The sequence below is a fragment of the Convolutriloba macropyga genome, chromosome 12 (assembly GCF_964194025.1).
Source record: "Convolutriloba macropyga chromosome 12, txConMacr16.3, whole genome shotgun sequence".
NCBI classification, from domain to species: domain Eukaryota; kingdom Metazoa; phylum Xenacoelomorpha; order Acoela; family Convolutidae; genus Convolutriloba; species Convolutriloba macropyga.
This window is the reverse complement of record NC_134479.1, coordinates 7,787,380-7,807,649: the sequence shown is the minus strand read 5'-3', so window position 1 is coordinate 7,807,649 and position 20,270 is coordinate 7,787,380. Positions and strand designations below refer to the sequence as shown.

Genomic DNA, 20,270 nt, shown 5'->3' with positions numbered 1-20,270 from the left:
ATTTTTGGACCTTTTCTGTTTGTGCCCCAGCTTAGTGGGTTCATATTATTTGCATCCCCCAGACGCACGTGCCATATTTGTACATAATGATTTACCATGTAATGTAACGTGCTCTGTAAATGGGGGGAGCATAACGTACTGGGGGGGGGGGGGGGCACAAACGCAAAAGATACAAATTATTATCTCCTCTCTAAGCTGAAAGAAACTGAGGGAAAGGCTGTGGATATCAATTACCGATCATTTTTATTTTAACTAAGGCGAACTAGCACAAAATAAAATGTTGACCAGAACAGTTTTGGGGATGAAAATTTGAGGCAAGAAACTGGCTTAGTGCATCGGATCATTAGAAACTTTTGGTCTTCCCAAGCAGCCAGAACTATTCTAATTGCAGTCCAGATCTCTGAAATCTTTTTAATTGCTCTTGAACGAATTTCATAGCAATTATTGTAAACGTGTGTCTTTTTTATGCAAAATGTTCTCTTCACAGTTTTGACTTTTCGAGTGACTTTTACGCCCTTGACTTTTTGCGTTTCGCGTGATCTAAAATTCTCTCTCAATCACAATTTCAAGCAGCTGAACTCAATTGGCGGCAATTTAATAGTAAAAGTCAAATGAAAAGTGCGCCGAAACTGGTGCCATTTTTACTTTAAATTTTAACAGTGGTATATGTCAACCTCTAATGTGGTTATTTGAAGCCTATTATTGAACTTCTTAGTCCCATTTAGACTCCCCCTCCCCCCCCCCCCCCGACTGAAGCAGGCTGCAATTCATTAGAGCTCCCACTAGTCGTTCGAGAGCAATTCTTCGACGTTTAGTCGGTTATATTTTTTTATTTTGTGGGCAATTTTATGTTTAGATTTCTGTATCCTGGTATGGAACTCATTGCCTCCGCCGCCGATGATTTTGGAAAGATTGGAATCCTGCTCTGGAAGGCAATTCATCTAATGCTGACCAATTCAGCAACATCTACACAATCTGTAGTTGATCGAGGTCTGACACGCATTTTTATACAGCAATCTTCACGGCTATTATTTGCAGTTTTAATTCTACTCTAGTGAGATTTTTTCAAAATCGATCTAAAATAGTGGTTTAGAAGCGCTTCTACAAGGATCATGAAATTTACGGAAAATAATTTAAGAAGTTCGCTGAATTTCAAAAAGTTGATCTCATTTCTTTGAAACTTTTTTCCCTTTCCGGTGTCTATGCCTTCTCTCAATCCTCTGCGCCATTGATTCTTGTATTTTTTCTGTTTAATTTGATTTTATAATAATAAATCGTTTTGTGATAAATCCGTTGAAATGTGCTGAAACTGTGAACGAAATGCACTGAAATTTGATTGAGTTTTGAATGCTTAGCCATTTTGGCTTAATATCATTTAAGGATTTTGAGCTCATTAATAGCCGCCTCAGCTTCTCAGCCGGCTATTAAAGCGCTCATATTAGAATTCAAAGAATTTGAATTGTATTGGGGCGCTGTCTTTTTTTAAAGATCTGTTCACACATTTTCATGATTTTTGAAGTCAAATTGGAGTAGTGATTTTGGTCACGCCGGAACAGGAAATGGAGCGAAAAAGCGAGTGGTTTTGCGGCGTGAAATTTTTTTGCTCTTATTTTAAAGTAAAATGAGAAAACGGTGTTTGAACAAAAATTCGCTCTCTCGCTAGTGGTTTTTTGTTCACATGCGGCAATTTCACTTTGATTTTTACTGGTTTTTATCGTTTTCAACGGATTGTTTTTCTAAATGGTGTTCCCAATCAATTCATAGTTCTAGGCCTAGTTTTTTTGTTAGAATCAAATTGACATTTATCGCTAGTGGTTTTTTGTTCTCTCTAGCGGCATTTTGACATTGATTTTGTTTTTTAATAGCCGCACAGCGATAGCTGGGGCTATTATTGGCCTTCTCTTGGTTTTTTTTTATTTCGTCGTCATGATTTTTGTTACGACCATATGACGTCACAGCCACTTTTTGTTCATTCGTTCATGCAATTTCAACTGAATTGCATGTGTGACGTCATTTTTCGCTCTTAGTGGAGCGAGTTCTTTGTTCATGCGCGTGATTAATTTTTTGGTCACACTTGACTTACCTCACTCTCAAAAATGACTTCCTCACTTTGAAATTGACTTTTATTCACTTTAATTCAAAGAGATAAGGTCAAATGGGTGTGTGTCACACTAAATGAAGGATAGTTGAGATCAGCTAATAGAAGCAGCAATAACATATTTTTAATCAAAATACAACAGATCAGCCTTCAATGAAAAGACGAATTTGTTTGGTCTGTCTTTTTTACTGTTTTTTTAGACTGCCGATCTACGAATCTACTGCGGCTATTTTCTGGCAATCTGCCAGCTATGTTTTTGTTTCTCTTTATCTGATTTTTTAGAAATGCTTTTCCCAATTCACTCATAGTCCGTTCTAGGTCTAGTTTTTTCTTTATTCAATGAAATTTCTTTGAATTGTACGCCAGGACTTGTCCTGCTATGTTTTTTTTGCTTCGTCGAGTAATTTTTTTTATTTAACTTAATTCACAGGTTGTTCAACTTTTTGACTTTTCTAGGCTAGTTTTACTCTTCTCTCATTCCGCTCAAAGTGTTTTTAGACAGCAGTTGCTCAGCAAAGCAATTCAAAATAAACAGTTAGTATTAAAAAACGAAATCAGAAATAGAAGTGGGATAAAGCCCAATTTTAGATGCCCGTTGCTCGAACTTTGTTCATATTTACCATCCCTAATGCTTATTGGTATTGATACTAGCCCCTGTGTCGTCTCTTTACGAAACAGGAGTATGTTCAAGCTCCAAAATGACATCAAAATATTTCGCACTTTAAGATTGTTTGTGTGCAAAAATCATTTTTTTCATTAGTTCTTTTTTCTCTTCTTTCGATCCCAAGATTGGTTATGGGAATCAACGGTGGCTGGCTATTTTCCGGCAATCTGCCGGGTATGTTTATTATTTGACCCTTGCAGCGTTTTTTATGTATTCTTTTGTCTAAAATGCTACCTTGATACCTCGACCCCGGTATGGACACGGTCAAAATAGAATATACTGGGGAATGATGTCTCATATTATGCAACATTTTAAAATTTCTTATGTTCTCTGTTTTTTTTTTGTCAAATTGGAGAAGTGATTTTGGTCACGCAGAAAGAGGAAGTGGAGCGAAAAAGCGAGTGTTTTTGTGATGTGAATTTTTTACTCCAATTTTGAAGTAGAGTGGAAAAAAAATGAAATAAAAATTCGCTTTCTCGATTGTGAGTTTTGTTCATCTTTGTTTATCAATTCTACTTTGATTTTTGCAATTTTTTTCAAATTTTTGATGGGATTTTTTTCTAAATGGTTTTCCTAATCCATTGATAGACCATTCTAGGTCTAGCTTTTTGTTTAGTCAATGATATTCCTTGAATTCTATCCTAGATTTATGCTGTCTTCATTGGCGTTACCTTTCGATAACGTTTTTCGTTTTATATAAGTCACGTTTTTCACGTTTGACTCCTGACTTATTGGGGCTTTAGTTGAAATAAGATTTTGCTTTAGAGCTAAACGTCTTGTTTCATAACGCTAAACGAGCTAAACGACTTTTTTCCATGATTGCAATATGAGGCGGTTTTTTCAGAGCATTTTGCATAGCTCACTTTCTCTTTTTTAAAGGTTCAAGAAAAATTTGTGATTCTTGCATGCGCAAAGCGCTCCGATAATTTCAGACGTGCCGCAAGGAAAATTTTTGGTGCCGCTACTTTTAAATATGACACTGCTTTTTGGTTTGCATTTTTTGTTACTACTTCGCGTTTTTTCTGTTTATGAAATCTATTTTAACTCAATTGTTACTAGTCAATTTGATTTGAGCTAAATGAACCTTGTTTCTGCTTTCTAGGAGAAGCCTTTACTGAGTCGGCGATATCTTGCATGACAGCAATATTGAAGGTGATCATTGCACGCTTCCCTGCAACGACCGAAAACTTCCTCAATTCGCTCCTCAGTGATCAACAACCTGAACAGCTTCAACGTCACAAACAACGAGTGAGTTGTTCACTTTTTTAATTTCTCTCAAACAAAGTATGAAGCATTTATTGTAAACGTATATCTTTTTTTTATGCAATAATTTTGCTTCACAGTTTTTGCACTTTTGTTCTAGAACATTCTTTGACTTTTCAAGTGACTTTTTGACGCTTGACTTCTTAATTTTTGTGTGATCTAAATTTGAATTGCTCTTATACAGAAATTAAGTCAAAGTTAAAGTAGTAGCTAAGAACAAAAGCATTTGTATGATAGCATATCACAGGGGACTGGTATCTGAGTGTTTAAGGGAGGATCATTGCACCCATAAGAAAAAAATATATCCAGGCTACAGCTCCTGAATTAAATTGCCCGCCTGTCGTTCTAGAGCAATTTGCCCGACGTTCGCCGGTTCATATTTGGCTTTTGTTTTTAAAGCTTACGAAACTTGCCACGATCCAAGAATTTTACCTCTAACGTAGCAATACAAATGACCCCGTTCCTTTCTATCATTACCGCAATCATCCAACCGGCATCAATCGGGTAGAGGGTAAATCTCCATTTTTCCATGCTTTAAGTAGTATATCGTGAGCAAGACAGGGGGGGGGGGGGTAAAAAGACGTACCTATGTATAAAGATTACGTATAGCCCATTTTCCCTCAAAACCCAAAGACGTACCTCACAGCATGATACCCACGCTGTTCACATGAGGGAAATTAGACAGATAATCCCTTAATATTAAATTAGTAAGGTAATTTACCCCTTCCCATAAAAGACGTACCTCACAGCATGACACCCAAGCTGTTCACACGAAAGGGATTAGCAATATAGTGCCTTAACAACAAACCAGTAAAGGCATTGACCCCCTACCACATTACACCTTAATAATGTAAATTTCCTAAGACGTACCTCATAGCATGACACCCAAGCTGTTCACACGAAAGGGATTAGCAATATAGTGCCTTAACAACAAATCAGTAAAGGCATTGACCCCCTACCACATTACACCTTAATAATGTAAATTTCCAAAGACGTACCTCACAGCATGATACCCAAGCTGTTCACACAAAGAGGATTAGCTATGTAATGTTTTAATATTAAGTTAGACAGTATGAATCATTTACAGTTATGTACGACTTACGTGATTTTCAAAACTGTACCTCACAGCATGATATCCAAGCTGTTCACACGAAAGGGATTAGCAAGATAATCCTTTAATATTAAATCAGTAAGGTCATTGACCCCCTACCATATTACACTTTAATAATGCAAATTTCCAAAGACGTACCGCACAGCATGATACCCAAGCTGTTCACACGAAGGGGATTAGTAAGACAATAGTTTAATAATACTTAAGGATGACTCATTTACAGTTACGTACGACTTTTCAAAAACGTACCTCACAGTATGGTACCCAAGCTGTTCACACGAAAGGGATTAGCGAAGTAATATCTCAATAAGAAATTAATTCGGATTACTCATACATTCAGCAATACTATTCATTATCTCAAAACAACTAATAAAAATCAGTTGATCAAAATTCAAGTTTAATTTATCTTTTTGTTTTCAGATAGATTTTGTTTCCGACTCCTTGTTGCCAGTTTCAAGTTGAACATTTAGTGTTGAAGCGGGTAAGCACAAAAAGTAAACTGATTGAAATCTTCTTTTGTTCCTGTATTTAAACTGAACCATTTTAGCCGACCAAAATTTACCCCAATAGCAGATAACGCAACACTTCACTTCGCTGCCAAATCCAAACACAAACCGGTAAGTTTGCTTTTATTAAAACTGTTTTTGAGGATATAAGAATACATACCCAAGTACTGGATAAAAACAACCATTAATGATCAAAAAATTTTCGTGATTAGACAATTAGTCACTACAGTATCCTCACAATTACTCAAAACATCACAATTACACCATAGCACGTGACAATAACGTCATAGTGTTGTCATAATTACGCCATAAAAACTCCATTCTATCGTCACAATTACGTCATAGTGTCGTCACAATTACGTCATAGTGTCGTCATAATTACGTCATAGTAACTTCACAATTACGTCAGTGTCGTCACAATTACGTCATAGTTTCGCCATAATTACGTCATAATAACGTCACAATTACGTCATTCTGTCGTCACAATAACGTCAGTGTCGTCACAATTACGTCATAGTGTCGTCATAAATTCGTCATAATAACGTCATAATTACGTCATTCTGTCGTCACAATTACGTCATAATGTTGTCATCATGACGTCATATTTATGAAAGGATATTTCATGTTCGTTTCATTTTCATTTTTCTGATTGACATAATTGAGTGCAGTTGAGTATAAAAATCATTAAAACTTCTGAAAAATATTTTATTTCATCGCAACTTTCATTTTAACAATTTTTTTTTCACTCCTCCTTTCTCACTTCTGATCTTACAATTTAGTTTATTTTCAGAGATGCCTCGAAAGTCGGACCAAAAAGAACTTTGCAGTTCTTGCGATAAGCTTATTTTGAAATCCAATATGAGAAGACATCAGAAGCTTCACGCAAAAAGATGTTTACAGTGCTCCCAGTCATTTCCTGACCAAGATAACTTGCAGAAACACATTGCTTCCGTACATGCACCGTCTCTGGTTATCAAAAAGAAGTTTTCTTGTAGCGGCTGTCCCTTATCCTTCTCCACTTATTATCAACTTCTGCATCACTAACGAAACAGTCACCAACGTTCAACTCCTAGCACCTACGAGGAAGTTGACTTATCTATCTATGGAGACTCTCCCGCTCTTCATAGTGAACTTCAAACGGTTCAACATTTTCTGAGAGACTCGGTTCTTGAATTGTCCAGAAAGAAAGTTCACAACTTCAAAATAATGGAGATCAACCATGAAACAGTGATCGACAAATTGGATTGCGTTTACAACGAGTTACCCAGTTCAGCCAAAATCAATATTTCGTTTGGATTCGTGCTGCAGAGTGTGCAAAATCCTGACGAATTTCGCTACTACTACGCAGCAGATAACAACCCCGTATTCCTAAATCCCATGGTTCTCTCTGATGACTCAGATCTCAGTTATATTAAATCAATGCTGAGACAAGATGAATTTTTACCAAATCTAATTAATCAACGTCCAGACACAAAGTGGAAATTTTATTGTGTTACAAATGTCACTTTCTTTGTATTTCTCCTCAGTGGTGTTCCGCTAGGATGCATAGAACAACCTATTCCATCAGCCTTAGTCAAGAATCCAATAGTTAAATGTTTTGTATCTGACTGCGAAAACAAACTTTACCAAGACAATTTGTGTATGTTCCGTGCACTGGCCTATGAATTACATGGTAGCAATGAGCTACAACATAATACAATGGAATTGATGCGGATGTTTCTCTCAGCGACACGGAGAAATGACGAAACGTTTCAAGGAATACATGAAGACGATATTCCTGTTCTTGAGGCTATAGTTCACAGAAATATTCAGATTTACTCCATTTTTTTTGATGAAGAATCGGAAATGTTTGCAGAACTTACTCGTCGCTCCTCGATGAAACGTTCAAAGACAACTTCGTTACTGAGATATGAAAATCACATTTGTTGGACAGCAGACATCAACAAGTTCCTTAAAAAGTTCCGGTGCTACGTATGTGATCAGTTTTTCGACAGATCCTTCAACCTGTTGCAGCACATGCAAAACTGCTCAGAAAACACGCAACACAAATATCCAACAGGAGCCTATCAGTTATCTGAAACTATTTTTGAACGTTTGGAAGATGTAAATATTAATGTTCCGCAAGAGCTGAGATTGTTTTCTCATCTTATCGTATTCGATTTTGAGTCAGTAACAGTCCCCGACAGTACACTCAAAAACACAGATTTGACTTCATGGATTGGAAAACATGTCCCCATTAGTGTGTCAATATCCTCGAATCTGCTCTCCGAACCAATTTTTATTTGCAACGAAGATCCACTTCAACTAATCCGTGATTTTGTATCCAGCTTGAGTAATATAGCGGAAAAGAGCACGCTTCTAATGAGGGAGAAACTCAATGATTTCGTACTGGTATTGGAAGAAAAATATTGGGCTCTTCGACAACTGGTTCCAGTGAAAGACAAGCAGGTACCCACCGGAGCGGAAGACTTATTTGAGAACGAAGCTGAACCCGAGGTGGAGGAAGACGAAGATCTTGAAATTAGGAGACTGAGAAGCGAGCTCAGGGTGATATCAAAATTGAGACAAGATTTTGAAAATTATTACAGTACCATACCTGTTTTCGGATTCAACAGCTCTCGGTATGATTTAAACCTAATAAAAGAGTATCTTCTGCATCACCTCTTAATAGAAAAAAACGTTATTCCTAAAGTGATTCGAATGGGGAATAAATATATTGGCATGAATTTTCTTGGTCTACAGTTTCTGGACATTTTAAACTTCCTGGGAGGAGCGACAACTCTGGATAATTTCCTAAAAGCCTATGGAGCGAGTGAAGAGAAAGGTTTCTTCCCCTATGAATGGTTCGACAGTATTGAGAAGTTGAATGTATCCCAACTGCCACCCATTGACAGCTTTTGGAGCAAGTTGAAGAATCACAACGTTCTTTCAGTCGATTACGATAAGTTTGTGGAATTGAAAAACGGTGGAATGGAACAGGATGAAATTTTGAAGAAGTTGAGACTCAAGAAAGTTCCACAAAATGCCGAAGAAAATTACTTGGAGCTCCAAAATATATGGGAAAGAAAAGGTATGCAGACGTTTCGTGACTTCCTCATGTGGTACAATAACAAAGATGTCGAACCTACACTTGAGGCTATGAAGAAAATGATCAGTTTTTACCACTCAAGACAAGTAGACATGTTGAAGTTGAGCTACACTCTTCCCAACTTGGCAAACAGGTTTCTTCATTCGTCAACAGATGCAGCTTTTTTTCCGTTTTGCGAGAAGGATAAAGAATATGATAATTACATTCGAAAGTGGTTAACAGGGGGACCCTCAATTATCGTTACAAGGTATGCAAAAGTTGGTGAAACAAAAATTCGAGAGTCAGAAAACGTTTGCAAGTCCATTGTCGGAATAGATGCCAGTCAGTTGTACCCTTTTTCCATGACAAAAGAGATGCCAACAGGACCCTATACAAAGTGGGAGTACAATGAAGAGACTGAAAAATTTCATCCGAACAGGAACTGGAGAAGCTACTTTGAACAGCAGGTCATGGACTACTTCCAACAGGTTCACCCCAATTGTAAAATACAAACCCAGTTCACACACAAGAAACAAAAGAAGCTCGGTCCTTATTTAGTTGATGGGTTCTGTAACCATTGCAACACGGTTTTTGAAGCGATGGGTTGCTTCTTTCATTTTTGTCCGTGTCAAGAGGAAAAACCGCTTCTCTTCGAGGACATAGAAAGCGGATTGAAGCGAAGAGAACGTGACAGTGATAGAAGAGAGTACCTGAAGGGATTGGGGTTGAATGTTGAAGAGATCTGGGAGTGTCAATGGAAGAAGTGGAGGAGCGAAAACACAAATGGGGTTAAAGACTTTCTCAAGTCAAATTATCCCTTCCAACCAGCGATGAACAAGCACTCGCTCATTGAGAAAATTAAACGTGGAGAACTGTTTGGTGTCGTCGATTGTAGTCTTGAAGTCCCAGAGGAAATGTATCCTTACTTTGAAGACTTTCCTCCAATTTTCAAGAGTTGTGAAGTGGGACGAGATGATATTGGGGACCATATGAAAGAGTTTGCAGAACGCAACAAATTACTATCCAGACCCAGAAAAATGCTCATTTCCAGTTTCAAGCTTGAACGAGGACCAGTTATTACACCACTTTTGTTATTTTATCTAGAAAAAGGTGTGATCCTAAAAGACGTCTTTTGGTTTCTTCAATACACTCCCCGACGCTGCTTTGAGACATTTGTTCAGAATGTTGTCGATGCCCGCCGCGAAGGAGACCAGAATAAGGAGTCAACAGTCGTTGCGGAGACAATGAAGCTGATTGGAAACAGTTCGTATGGATATCAGATCATGGACCGTAGTCGACATACAAATACCAAGTACGTGAAAGGATCACAGGTGGACAAATTTATTAACAATAGGTTTTTCAAGACTATGAATGAGCTACCAGAGCAGATATATGAGGTAGAAATGAGCAAGTCGCGTATCGATCATAAAGAGCCAATAATTGTAGGCTTCTTCATCCTCCAGTACGCCAAACTCACCATGTTACAACTTAAATACAACTTCTTCACCCCTTTCTGTGATAAGAACAAGTACGAACTTATTGAAATGGATACCGACAGTCTCTACATGGCCCTTAGTGAAGAAAAAATTGAAGACATCATTCGACCAGAAATGCGATCAGTGTGGTACTGGATGAGACAGAGCGACTGCAATGATAACTTTGCAGCAAACTCTAGCAGCAATTTCTTCCCACGAGAATGTTGCAGAAAACATGCTGCCTTTGACAAGAGAACTCCTGGACTTTTTAAGGAAGAATTTAGATGCTCTGAAATGATTGTTCTTTGTTCAAAGACGTATTGCTGTTACGATGAGGAAACAGACACAGTTTAACTATCAAGTAAAGGACTCAACAAGAGCAACATTGAGGAGCCCCTAAACAAGTATAGAAAAGTTCTGTTCAATGAGGAGCGAGTTTATTCAACAAATCGTGGCTTCAGAGTTGTTGACAAGAAATTTTGTACCTATGAACTAAAGAAAGTGGGACTATCATATTTTTATCCCAAGCGTAAAGTCTGTTAAGATGGTATTCACACTACTCCTTTGGATTTATAACTCGTTTTCTTTAGTCTTATATTTATATCGCCTCTGTTTTTAATTCACAGTTTTCCTACCAATATCTCTTTTTAACAAAAGCCGTTTTTTTTTAAACAAATGAATTAGAAACAAATACACATACAATCAATTAAATACAAAATTTACAAACTTTTTAAGTTTTGAAAACCATTTGCATCATTTTACGAATTATTGTTTAAACATTTAAAGATTTTGGTTTTCAAAACTTACAAAACATCAGCAAAGAACTTCAATATATGAAAATCATTTAAATATTTAGACGAAACTTTAGAAAATAGCACATGTGCAAAATAAATAGCATATAAACCACACAATTCTGAATCTTGGAGTTTCTCCTGTACTAATGAACCAAAGTTTAATTTTGTCTTGATACCATAATTTTGCAACATTTCTCCCATAGAATCTCCGTAGAACAACTTTCCATTCTTATTCGCAAGCAAAATCCAGTGGGAGCCCGGTTGAGTAGATGGATCTATGTTGATTATACAAAACGTGTTTGTAGGTAAATATCTTGGTCGAAGATCTGCAGGGAAGGAACCGAGGTATTTGAACTTTAGGTGTGGGAACCTGTTGACAACATGTAAGAGTTGTTGATTATCCATTTTTGGTGACTGATCCCTCCTTATCAATTGCAATTGAACTTATACGTTCACCACTAACGAATAATTCTACAGTATTGGTCAAATTGTTAGCAAAGTAGAGCTCTAAACGAATTCCTGCACCAACTACATCAGGAAAATGCATTTCGACATTGGCCTCCTGTGTTGAAGTAAGATCGAAAAATAAATGAAAATGGTTTTCAAAATCCTTGTATTGAATGTTAGGACCGTCATCATCAAACTTGAGTGCTTTCATTGTTTCAGCATAAGCTCTCACGTGATTTTCTGTTTTCAAGTTGACTATAGTTTGATTCCCACGCACAATTTTAACTTGCCGAAGACCAAATTTACGAAAATGGAACGGATTCGTGTTGTATGTTTCACTGAACTCATTATTCAGATTCATAGCAATATCAATCATTCGAATTGGTTTGTTTGAAAACATATTTTCTTGTATAAACTGGTTCTGTCCTGCGGGAATAATAAACGTCTTTGGAAGTTCTTCATTATAGTAAAATATGGCAGGTTCTCGAAGCAGTCTGCTTTTGAAACTTCTCATCCAGTTATCTGAGATTGCTACCTGTCTAGTAAAAAGGCAAGCTTCCAAAACTAAGGCCTCAGAGTTCAGCCCACCAGTATCGATCATATAGAACGCTGGAGAAGACCGGATCAATTTCAGTCTGAGGTTGACATTTGGGAGTAGTAAAGTTTCACAAGCAAATAGACCTATTGCCAACGGACCGTAAAAAGTAAACTCATCTTTATCTTTTTGAAAAACAACATCTGTAAATGGTCTTTTAGCAAAATCGTTTGGCTCAATCTCGTATCGATATCCTTGACATTGAGACAAGCTTTCCTTTGTTCCTTTTGTACCTGAAAACTCAGCAGAAACAAAAGCTTGATGAGCATAAAGAGAATTGGCACTGTGAACTTGTTCATTGTTTAGATAGACTTCGCAATTAGAGAAAAGTGAATGAAGAGCATTGTTTACCAAAAATGTTTCTTCGGCATTATCCAAACTTGTTCGATCGCCTTTAATAACCCTTCCTCTGATGAATAATCGAGTAGATCGCAAGTCAGTGAAAATATTACGATCAGTTTCCAATTGAAATTCGATTGTTGACTCGTTTAAGGAATTTGTTGGAAATATTTGTTGTTCATTGGACCAAAGAATTGGGTCTAAAATTGGAACTTTCCCAAAAAAGTCGAGCATAGAGTGAGATAAGGAATTCATTTTAGCCGACCGTTTTTTATAATGATAATTGAGGAAATGATCAAGATTTTTTCTGGAATAATAAAGTAAGTTGAACTTGACCAATAGGGAAGAAGGGAACAAGGTGTCCAGCAGCGTTTCTTAATTCTACATGGATACTGTGGAAGTTCGATTTGATTACTTTATGGAATCTCAAGTGTTCGAAACTGCGATAACTCAGAACTTGCGATCTCTTAAAAATCTCATCATTATGGAACTCTCGGTGTTTGAATGGAAAGGAGCGTAGAAGAGGACATTTCACATCACCGACTGAATTGGGTTCAACTATATCCAAGTAGAGTAAAACTGTATGTGTTCCAGTAATATCAAAAGGGAGATCAGCCGTTGCCCAGGACTTGGTGTTGTATGATCTTTTCGAATAAGGCATAACAGGTTTGTCAGCTTCAACACCCAAGTTAGCAGCCAAACTTTTGCTGAATGATACATTTTGGGATTCTCTATTGCAAAAAGTTAGTCTTCGACTTTTTTTGTCGATGTTGATGGAAAATTGAGGATCTAAGTTTTTGGGATGTCGTGCTTTTTTGGGAATATCTGTAAGACTCTTTACAAATTCATCCATAGAGTTAAAAACTGCTGGTGGAATGGCAAAGACATGCTTAAATTTCTCATCATAGTGAAAGGTCATCAATCCTCCTTCAACGTTATAACATATACCGGGATATGATACTTCGACTAAAGCTACTTCCCAAGATCCATCCAGTTCAATTTTGTCGGGTAGAAAATTAGTGAATGAAGCCATTGTATTTTGAGGATAAACTTGAGAGGAAGCGTTGGATACTAATTGAAGATAAAACGAATTCATGATGTTTGACTGTACTCTGTGACGTTTGTTTGGGAAAATGATTAGTCAAGGTTCTTCAGAAAGTCTTTCCGAATTTTTTGCCGAACGATACTTTGTCTCGTGTTTTTCCTCTTTTTCATACAACCACCAACTTGTTTTCGTATTGTTGATTTCGCAGTCTTCTTTACTGCTCTTTTAATTGAAGTCTGTCCTGATAAAACACCTCCAATTTCGGGAATGGCTGACTCGATTACATCTCGTCCAATTTTTTTTGCTGCAGGTAAAACGTATTTCTTGAGAATTGGGAGAGTTGTTCTAGCGACTGTTCTAGCCAAGGCCCCAAAGCCACGCCCTCTCTGACGAGGAACTCCTTTAAAATAAGGCAGATTGTAACCGTCCATTTTCTAGCGCGACTAATTGAAAAATGATTATTTAACTTTTGACAATTCTTGCTCGTAAAAGATTCCATCAATGTTTTCTCCTTTCTGATCAACAACAAAGTAAGTCGGGAAAGGAGCCAAAGTGTTTATTTTTCGAATTAGGAAAATTTCATGTGTATAGTGAGGCTTATATCCTTTTTGAAAATTGTGCCCTGCTAATACCAACCGAACTTTATCACCTACTTTAAAATTAGGCTTCTTGTTTTTTCGTAGATTCATTCGCTTGTACATGACAGTCAAAAAGTCAGCATTTACTACATTTTTGGGTGCCAAACCAATACTTCGATTTATTCTAGAGTTGATGATGTCAACAAACATTTGCAGGTCTTTGATGTAAGATAATGTGTCCTTTTCCTCCAGGTAGTGGTAAAATAAGTTTTTCAGGGTTCGTATAGCTCTTTCGCCAAAAGCTACTTTTGTTTCACTATAAGTGTGATAATATTTGACTCCCACATCCTCGCAGAAATTGGCCATATCTCCGAAAAACTCTTTTCCTTGATCTAGCCATAATTTTTTCGGGAAATTGAGTTCGTTCTTTTTCGAACACATTTTGATAAAAGCTGCTTTCACACCTTCTGCTCCTTTGCTTCGTAATGCTTCTACTCGCAAGAATCGAGAAAAAACATCGACAGTAACGAGTAAAAAGTTGATACCTCGGTTCCATTGTGATAGTTTATCCATTTGTGTAAGATCCAAACACCAAATCTCATCTATATAGCGAGCATGCGCATTTAGCCGGGGAAATTTTCTTCTGATCCCTTTGTACTTCGTATAAGAGTCTTTTGATTGTAAAAATTCTGTAACTTTCTCGCGACTTATTCCACTTGATTTTGTTAGGTTGTTGATAGAACCGAAAGCTGTTGGTCCCTTCCCTTTATACAACTTCTGCAATTTGATTCTATCTGAAACTGTAATTGAACCAGTCTGAACCATACTGTGTCCTCAAAATGTTGTTTTTAACCAGATATGATCTCAGATTTAGAACTTTAAGAATTAGGAAATAGTTTGGATCAACTGGAGCGTTTTTCAGTTTGATTGAATGAAAAAGTGTTTTTATATCAACTCCTGTGTCAACGTTGTCAACAATAATTGTATTGGAAAGAGAAACTTTCAATCGTTTGTTTTCGTAAATTTCTTTCAAAGTTTTCAATGTCTCGGGACTGTTCTTATAGTGAAATTCCAGATCTGTCTTAAGTTCTTTAGGTGGACGCTCGGTTTTTTCGGAACTAATTTCTTCTTTCGCTTTTTTGATAACTGGAAAAACAGTTTCTTCCTTTTTATAGATCTCGCAGGAGGGTTCCGGTAATTTCCTTTTTCTGGTCTCCCACAATTCTTTTGGAACAAGAACAAACTTTTTGACCTCACTCATTGAAGAAATTTGAAAATTTGTTCATACAAGGTTGATATATGTAATTTAATATTGTTATTCCAGCTTTCGAGCCCAATATAAGTCTTCTGGAATTGAGGGTTGTTGATTTTGACGTGAGCTTTCTAATTTGTCTTTGGAAGCGAACAAACTGATTTTTTCTAACTCCTGTGAGGTTTCCTTCAATCAAGTTTACAATACACTCACAGAGAAATCTGATGAACTCTTTAGGACAATTTAGAAGGAAAGCTGGTTGAAATTTCTTGCTGAGATTCCGAAAGAGCTTCAGAGTATAATAGTTCTGTGCGTTTATCATTAATATCAGTAATACGAGCACGACTGTTCGGTACAAAGAATTCTGAGGGAAGTGATGTTACATTTGAACAGTATCTCAACAAATCAGGTGTAGATGGTCTCAAATCAATCATAAGATGACCATATGGTTCTTCTGTTGCATCATCATACCACTGTTTCAGTTGTCTTCCGAGTCCTAGCTGTCTCCCCAAGATATCAATCTGCTGCACATCTCTCTGTGATTTGAACAAAACAATGTGAGTAGTCTGCAGCTCGGCATCACGTCCAGTTTTGTTTTTGTGGAAGAGATTATGCTTGATATATACACAATTTAGGTTTCGATGTCTACCGGCTGTCGCAATTCCGTTGAATTTTTCCGACTTGGAAAGAATGTCTAATGAATCATCGAATATAAGTAAATATTTAGTGCCGTCAGCGGGTAAGTTATCGATTAAATCAAAGTCAACTCCCTGAATGAATTCTATATCTGCAATTGATTGAATCATTGTGTCGTAAATTGACTGAAAGTGCTTATAAAAGTATAAAATTCGATCAAATGATGGTTGAAAAGTTTTCATTCGTAGCATATCACTGATAAAAACAGTTTTTCCAGATCCGGAAGGACCAACAAGATACATCAAAATTCGTTCGTTTGTTGAAATGATTTTGTTCATTTTATGTTCTGGGATTAGGAAGTATATAACCAACGGCACTTGTAAGAATAGCAATCCAAACTGTTCGTTCGTCACAAGTTCTAGCAAAAATAAGATTAGTAATTGAAAACAGAAGCAGTACTAATACAACTAAGCACTGAAATATTGACAAAAAAGCTGTTCGAGAGCAAGTGCGTCCACAGATTTTCCAAGGAGGTCTTTCTTGATTGTTATTATCAAAAATAAAGTCAGATGCGTGATTGAGATGATCTGTCATTAGAGAGCAACTGATTTTTGTTCGTCTTTAGGAAATAATGATTCACACTTTGATAAATTGGAATCGTGGTGACATTTTCAAAAAACAACAATATGCAAGACCTGTCATATGTCCCAAGAAACAAAAATTCAATATAGAATTAAAAAATGGAACCATGTAACAATATCCAGGGCCGATATTTAGATTTGTTTTCAGGTATCCTGCGGCATCATGAAATGTAGCATGTAATCGAAAAACTTTTGACCAATTGAGAAGTTTTTCTAACTTTGAGTCACCAACTCCTATTAGTCCCCCAAACGGAGCTTCTCTGTTGATTTTATCCAGATCTACACTTTTGTCCAAGCTTCGACAGACAGCCAAAAAATAATTTTTGCGTTTTGTATTTCCAACAAAAAGTTTACTGATTTCTTTCTCTAACGCTACAATTTCCTCAATGTTCATATCAAGCAACTGTACTGGAACATTAAAATTTAAAAAGTGATTAAATACAAACATCACAACATAGAATATAAAAATTTACAATTACTGTTATGCACTTTGCGATCTTTTTTGATTTTTGACTTTGTTCAGCACTGAAATAATTTCATCACTCATTCTGTGTAGTTTCTCCATCTCACCAATTCTGACCGAAAGAAAGCATTTCCTTCTAAAACTGTCTTTTTCAGTCCCTCGTGTGAACAGCTTGATTGTGAAGTAACATCGATTCGGGTCATCTTGGAAAAATATTCTAGTCACACACACCTTCCGTCGAGCAGTCTCACTCACTTCCCAGAACACATCAAATTTTGCTTTTTCCTCAACATCAGTTGGTTGGAACACAGTTTCGTCAATCACCAGCTTCGCAGTACCTACAGTAGGTTCGAACAGTAGTGCTTCTTTTATCATCTCAGGTATCTTTTCAATAACAAGCTTCAATTCTCTGGCCGATAGCATCAGAAATTGATGCAGAATATATTCACTTTCCACATTTTTGCGAAATACTTTCAAGTGAGTCCAGTTAGAGTTTGTGTTGACGGTTTCCTCTGGGATGCTGATTTGAAACTTCCGGTTACCGTATTCTTGAAAGCACCAACAGTTGTTTCTTCCATCGTGCTCCTCATTTGGTTTTTGGTCGGTGTTGTCTTTTTTATCGTTGTTGTCTTTAAATAGAGAAAACATGCTCTCATTGTGGTATTCCAATTGTGGTGAGGGAACAACTGGTTTTCCTTTGTAATGTCGTTTGCGGATGGGAAAGGAGAATGGTTTTTTGGAGTTAGGAGAGACAGAGCTTTGATCCATCTGTGAAGTGAGAATGTGGAGTATGTAAAGTTTTTAAAGTAGAAAATTTGGGTATACAAAGGTAACTGAATATTGAGAGTGGAAAGAAACAAATGAATAAATTGTCTTCAAGAAAGGGCTTGATATCTTGAACCAATGAAATTTAAGTAAGAACGAAAACAGTAGCGAAAAATAAACTTCGTATCCAATGAGATCTTATAAAATAAATCGTAACCAATGAAAATAGAGTATGCATCACCACGTAATAGTTATGTCACTTCTATTTTTAGTAACATCACGTGATGTCAAAGATGAGTTTTCTATATTTAGTCACGTGAGGGAAATTTTAGCATCGAACAAAAGCAAGTTATCTCTCTATTCTATTGGAGAACACCTATAGTTCGAGAAAGGAATATTTTGATGAGATGATTGAGTCTCTTCATTGTCAGTTTCCTGGATCGGAGGAAGAATAAGGTCTTTGAAATTGGGCAGATTGAAGGGTTCTGGTTTTTTAGAAAATGAGTCCGCATGCTTGGAGAACATGTCTTCTACCCACCAAACACCGTAGTGATTTATGTCACGAGAGTACGGGAACATAATACCTTTGCTGTCTTTCAACGGGTGAAACCCTTGTTCTTTTCGAATTCTTTCAATGGTTTGAAAATAAATTTGGAGAGAAAGCAATGAATTGTTGACTTTTTCTTCGGCTAGGTGGAGGTTATGATGTCTAGCTGCCTCTAATGTTCTCCACAAATCCTTCGGAAGTGTCAAGCTAGTAGTCTGTGTTTTAACTGTTACTCTAGTGCAATCCACCTCAAAAGATAATTCCAAATTGTTATCGGTTACTACCGTTTTAAATATTGATGCTTCCGTGATAGGAACGTAATCTAAATCTGAATGAAAAGTAGAAAGAAAAGATGTTGAAGGAAGTAAAGGAAGAATTGGAGTATTTTGCATTTTTTTTAGGCTACTTATGTTCAACCAAGAAAAAAGACAAAATGAATCGTAAATGTTTTCAGCATCAACATTCCAAAATCAGATCTGACAGATTATGTGATTGGCTAAAAAAAATAAGAAAGACATTTTCAAAACAATAATACAGCTTTTCTGAAATCTGAAAATTGGAACTTCAGTTTAAAACGACACAGTGAAACACTATTTTAAACAAAAAATTGATTTAAAAAATTGTAAAAAAAAATCTGTAAAAATCAAAAATAAATTTTTTTTTTTTTAATATGGGAATGGGTGGGTAAATGACCTTATTAGTTTGTTTTTAAGACACTATCTTGCTAATCCCTTTAGTGTGAAGAGCTTGGGTATCATGCTGTGAGGTACGTTTTTGGAAATCACGTAAGCTGTACATAAGTGTAAATGAGTCATCCTATCTATTTTAATATTAAAACATTACCTAGCTAATCCCCCTTTGTGTGAACAGCTTGGTGTCATGCTGTGGGGTACGTCTGTGGAAATTTACATTATTAAGGTGTAATGTGGTAGGGGGTCAATGCCTTTACTGGTTTGTTGTTAAGGCACTATATTGCTAATCCCTTTCGTGTGAACAGCTTGGGTGTCATGCTGTGAGGTACGTCTTTTATGGGAAGGGGTAAATTACCTTACTAATTTAATATTAAAGGATTATCTGTCTAATCCCCCTCATGTGAACAGCGTGGGTATCATGCTGTGAGGTACGAGGTACGTCTTTGGGTTTTGAGGGAAAATGGGCTATACGTAATCTTTATACATAGGTACGTCTTTTTACCCCCCCCCCCCCCCTGTCTTGCTCACGATATACTACTGCTTTATTTTTCAATCCCAGAGGATGCAATGAACACTAATTTTCTCAGGGTGAAAATACCGTTTCCACATTTCGTCACATTTAAGTGCAAGCTATTTCTTCGATGCAAAGGCTGAGCGGAACGAGTCAACAAATTTAACTGAAGGCCATGTTGCTGTACTACTGAAATAGATCCAACTAAGAGTTTTTAATCGTATTGCATACGCTTGTAGGGCCTGGTAGTACCGCCTTGCATGCAAACCATAAAGGTTGATGGCATTATTTCTAGTTACTACCTCCTCCTGTGGAGAGTGGATGATTTGCGTGCATATGGCCTTTATTATCCCTCGGAGAGATAACAGTAATTTCTCGAGATATGAAAATTTTAGCGAGGCGCTTCAGGGGAACCGGAGTTTAGGCAGCCGAATATGGGTCTGGTGCGGGGATAAGCTGGTGACTAGTGGTACGCCCCCCCCCCCCCCCCCGAAATATAGCAAAAAACCCATATTTTTTTGGGGGGGGGGGCATTTGAGGAAATCCTGAGGAAACGATATCTCGGTAATCCATCCGAACTGAGAATTGGATCCTAATTAATTGCTCTCAAAGGAAATTTGTAGCAATTATTTTAGTCCTGTGGGTCTTTTTCGTTAGATTTTTCGCTTGACCAATTTTTCGTCTGACGCATTTGACTTTTCGTCCTCAACAACGGGATAAACAGGTAGCACCCAGCGGGCATTAAGTGCTCTTAGAGCCTTTCAGCTCACTAGTCTTCAAG

General features: G+C 37.0%; 1 protein-coding gene across 1 annotated transcript in view; it reads left to right on the top strand.

The window, feature by feature from the left end:
• The window catches only part of LOC142351062 (uncharacterized), a 161,382-nt gene that overhangs the window by 106,798 nt on the left and 34,314 nt on the right, over positions 1-20,270 (top strand). The window contains exons 15-16 of the mRNA XM_075403140.1: positions 857-990; positions 3,865-4,010. Of these exons, the coding sequence (XP_075259255.1) occupies positions 857-990; positions 3,865-4,010 (280 nt within the window). The remainder of the gene's footprint in view (positions 1-856; positions 991-3,864; positions 4,011-20,270) is intronic.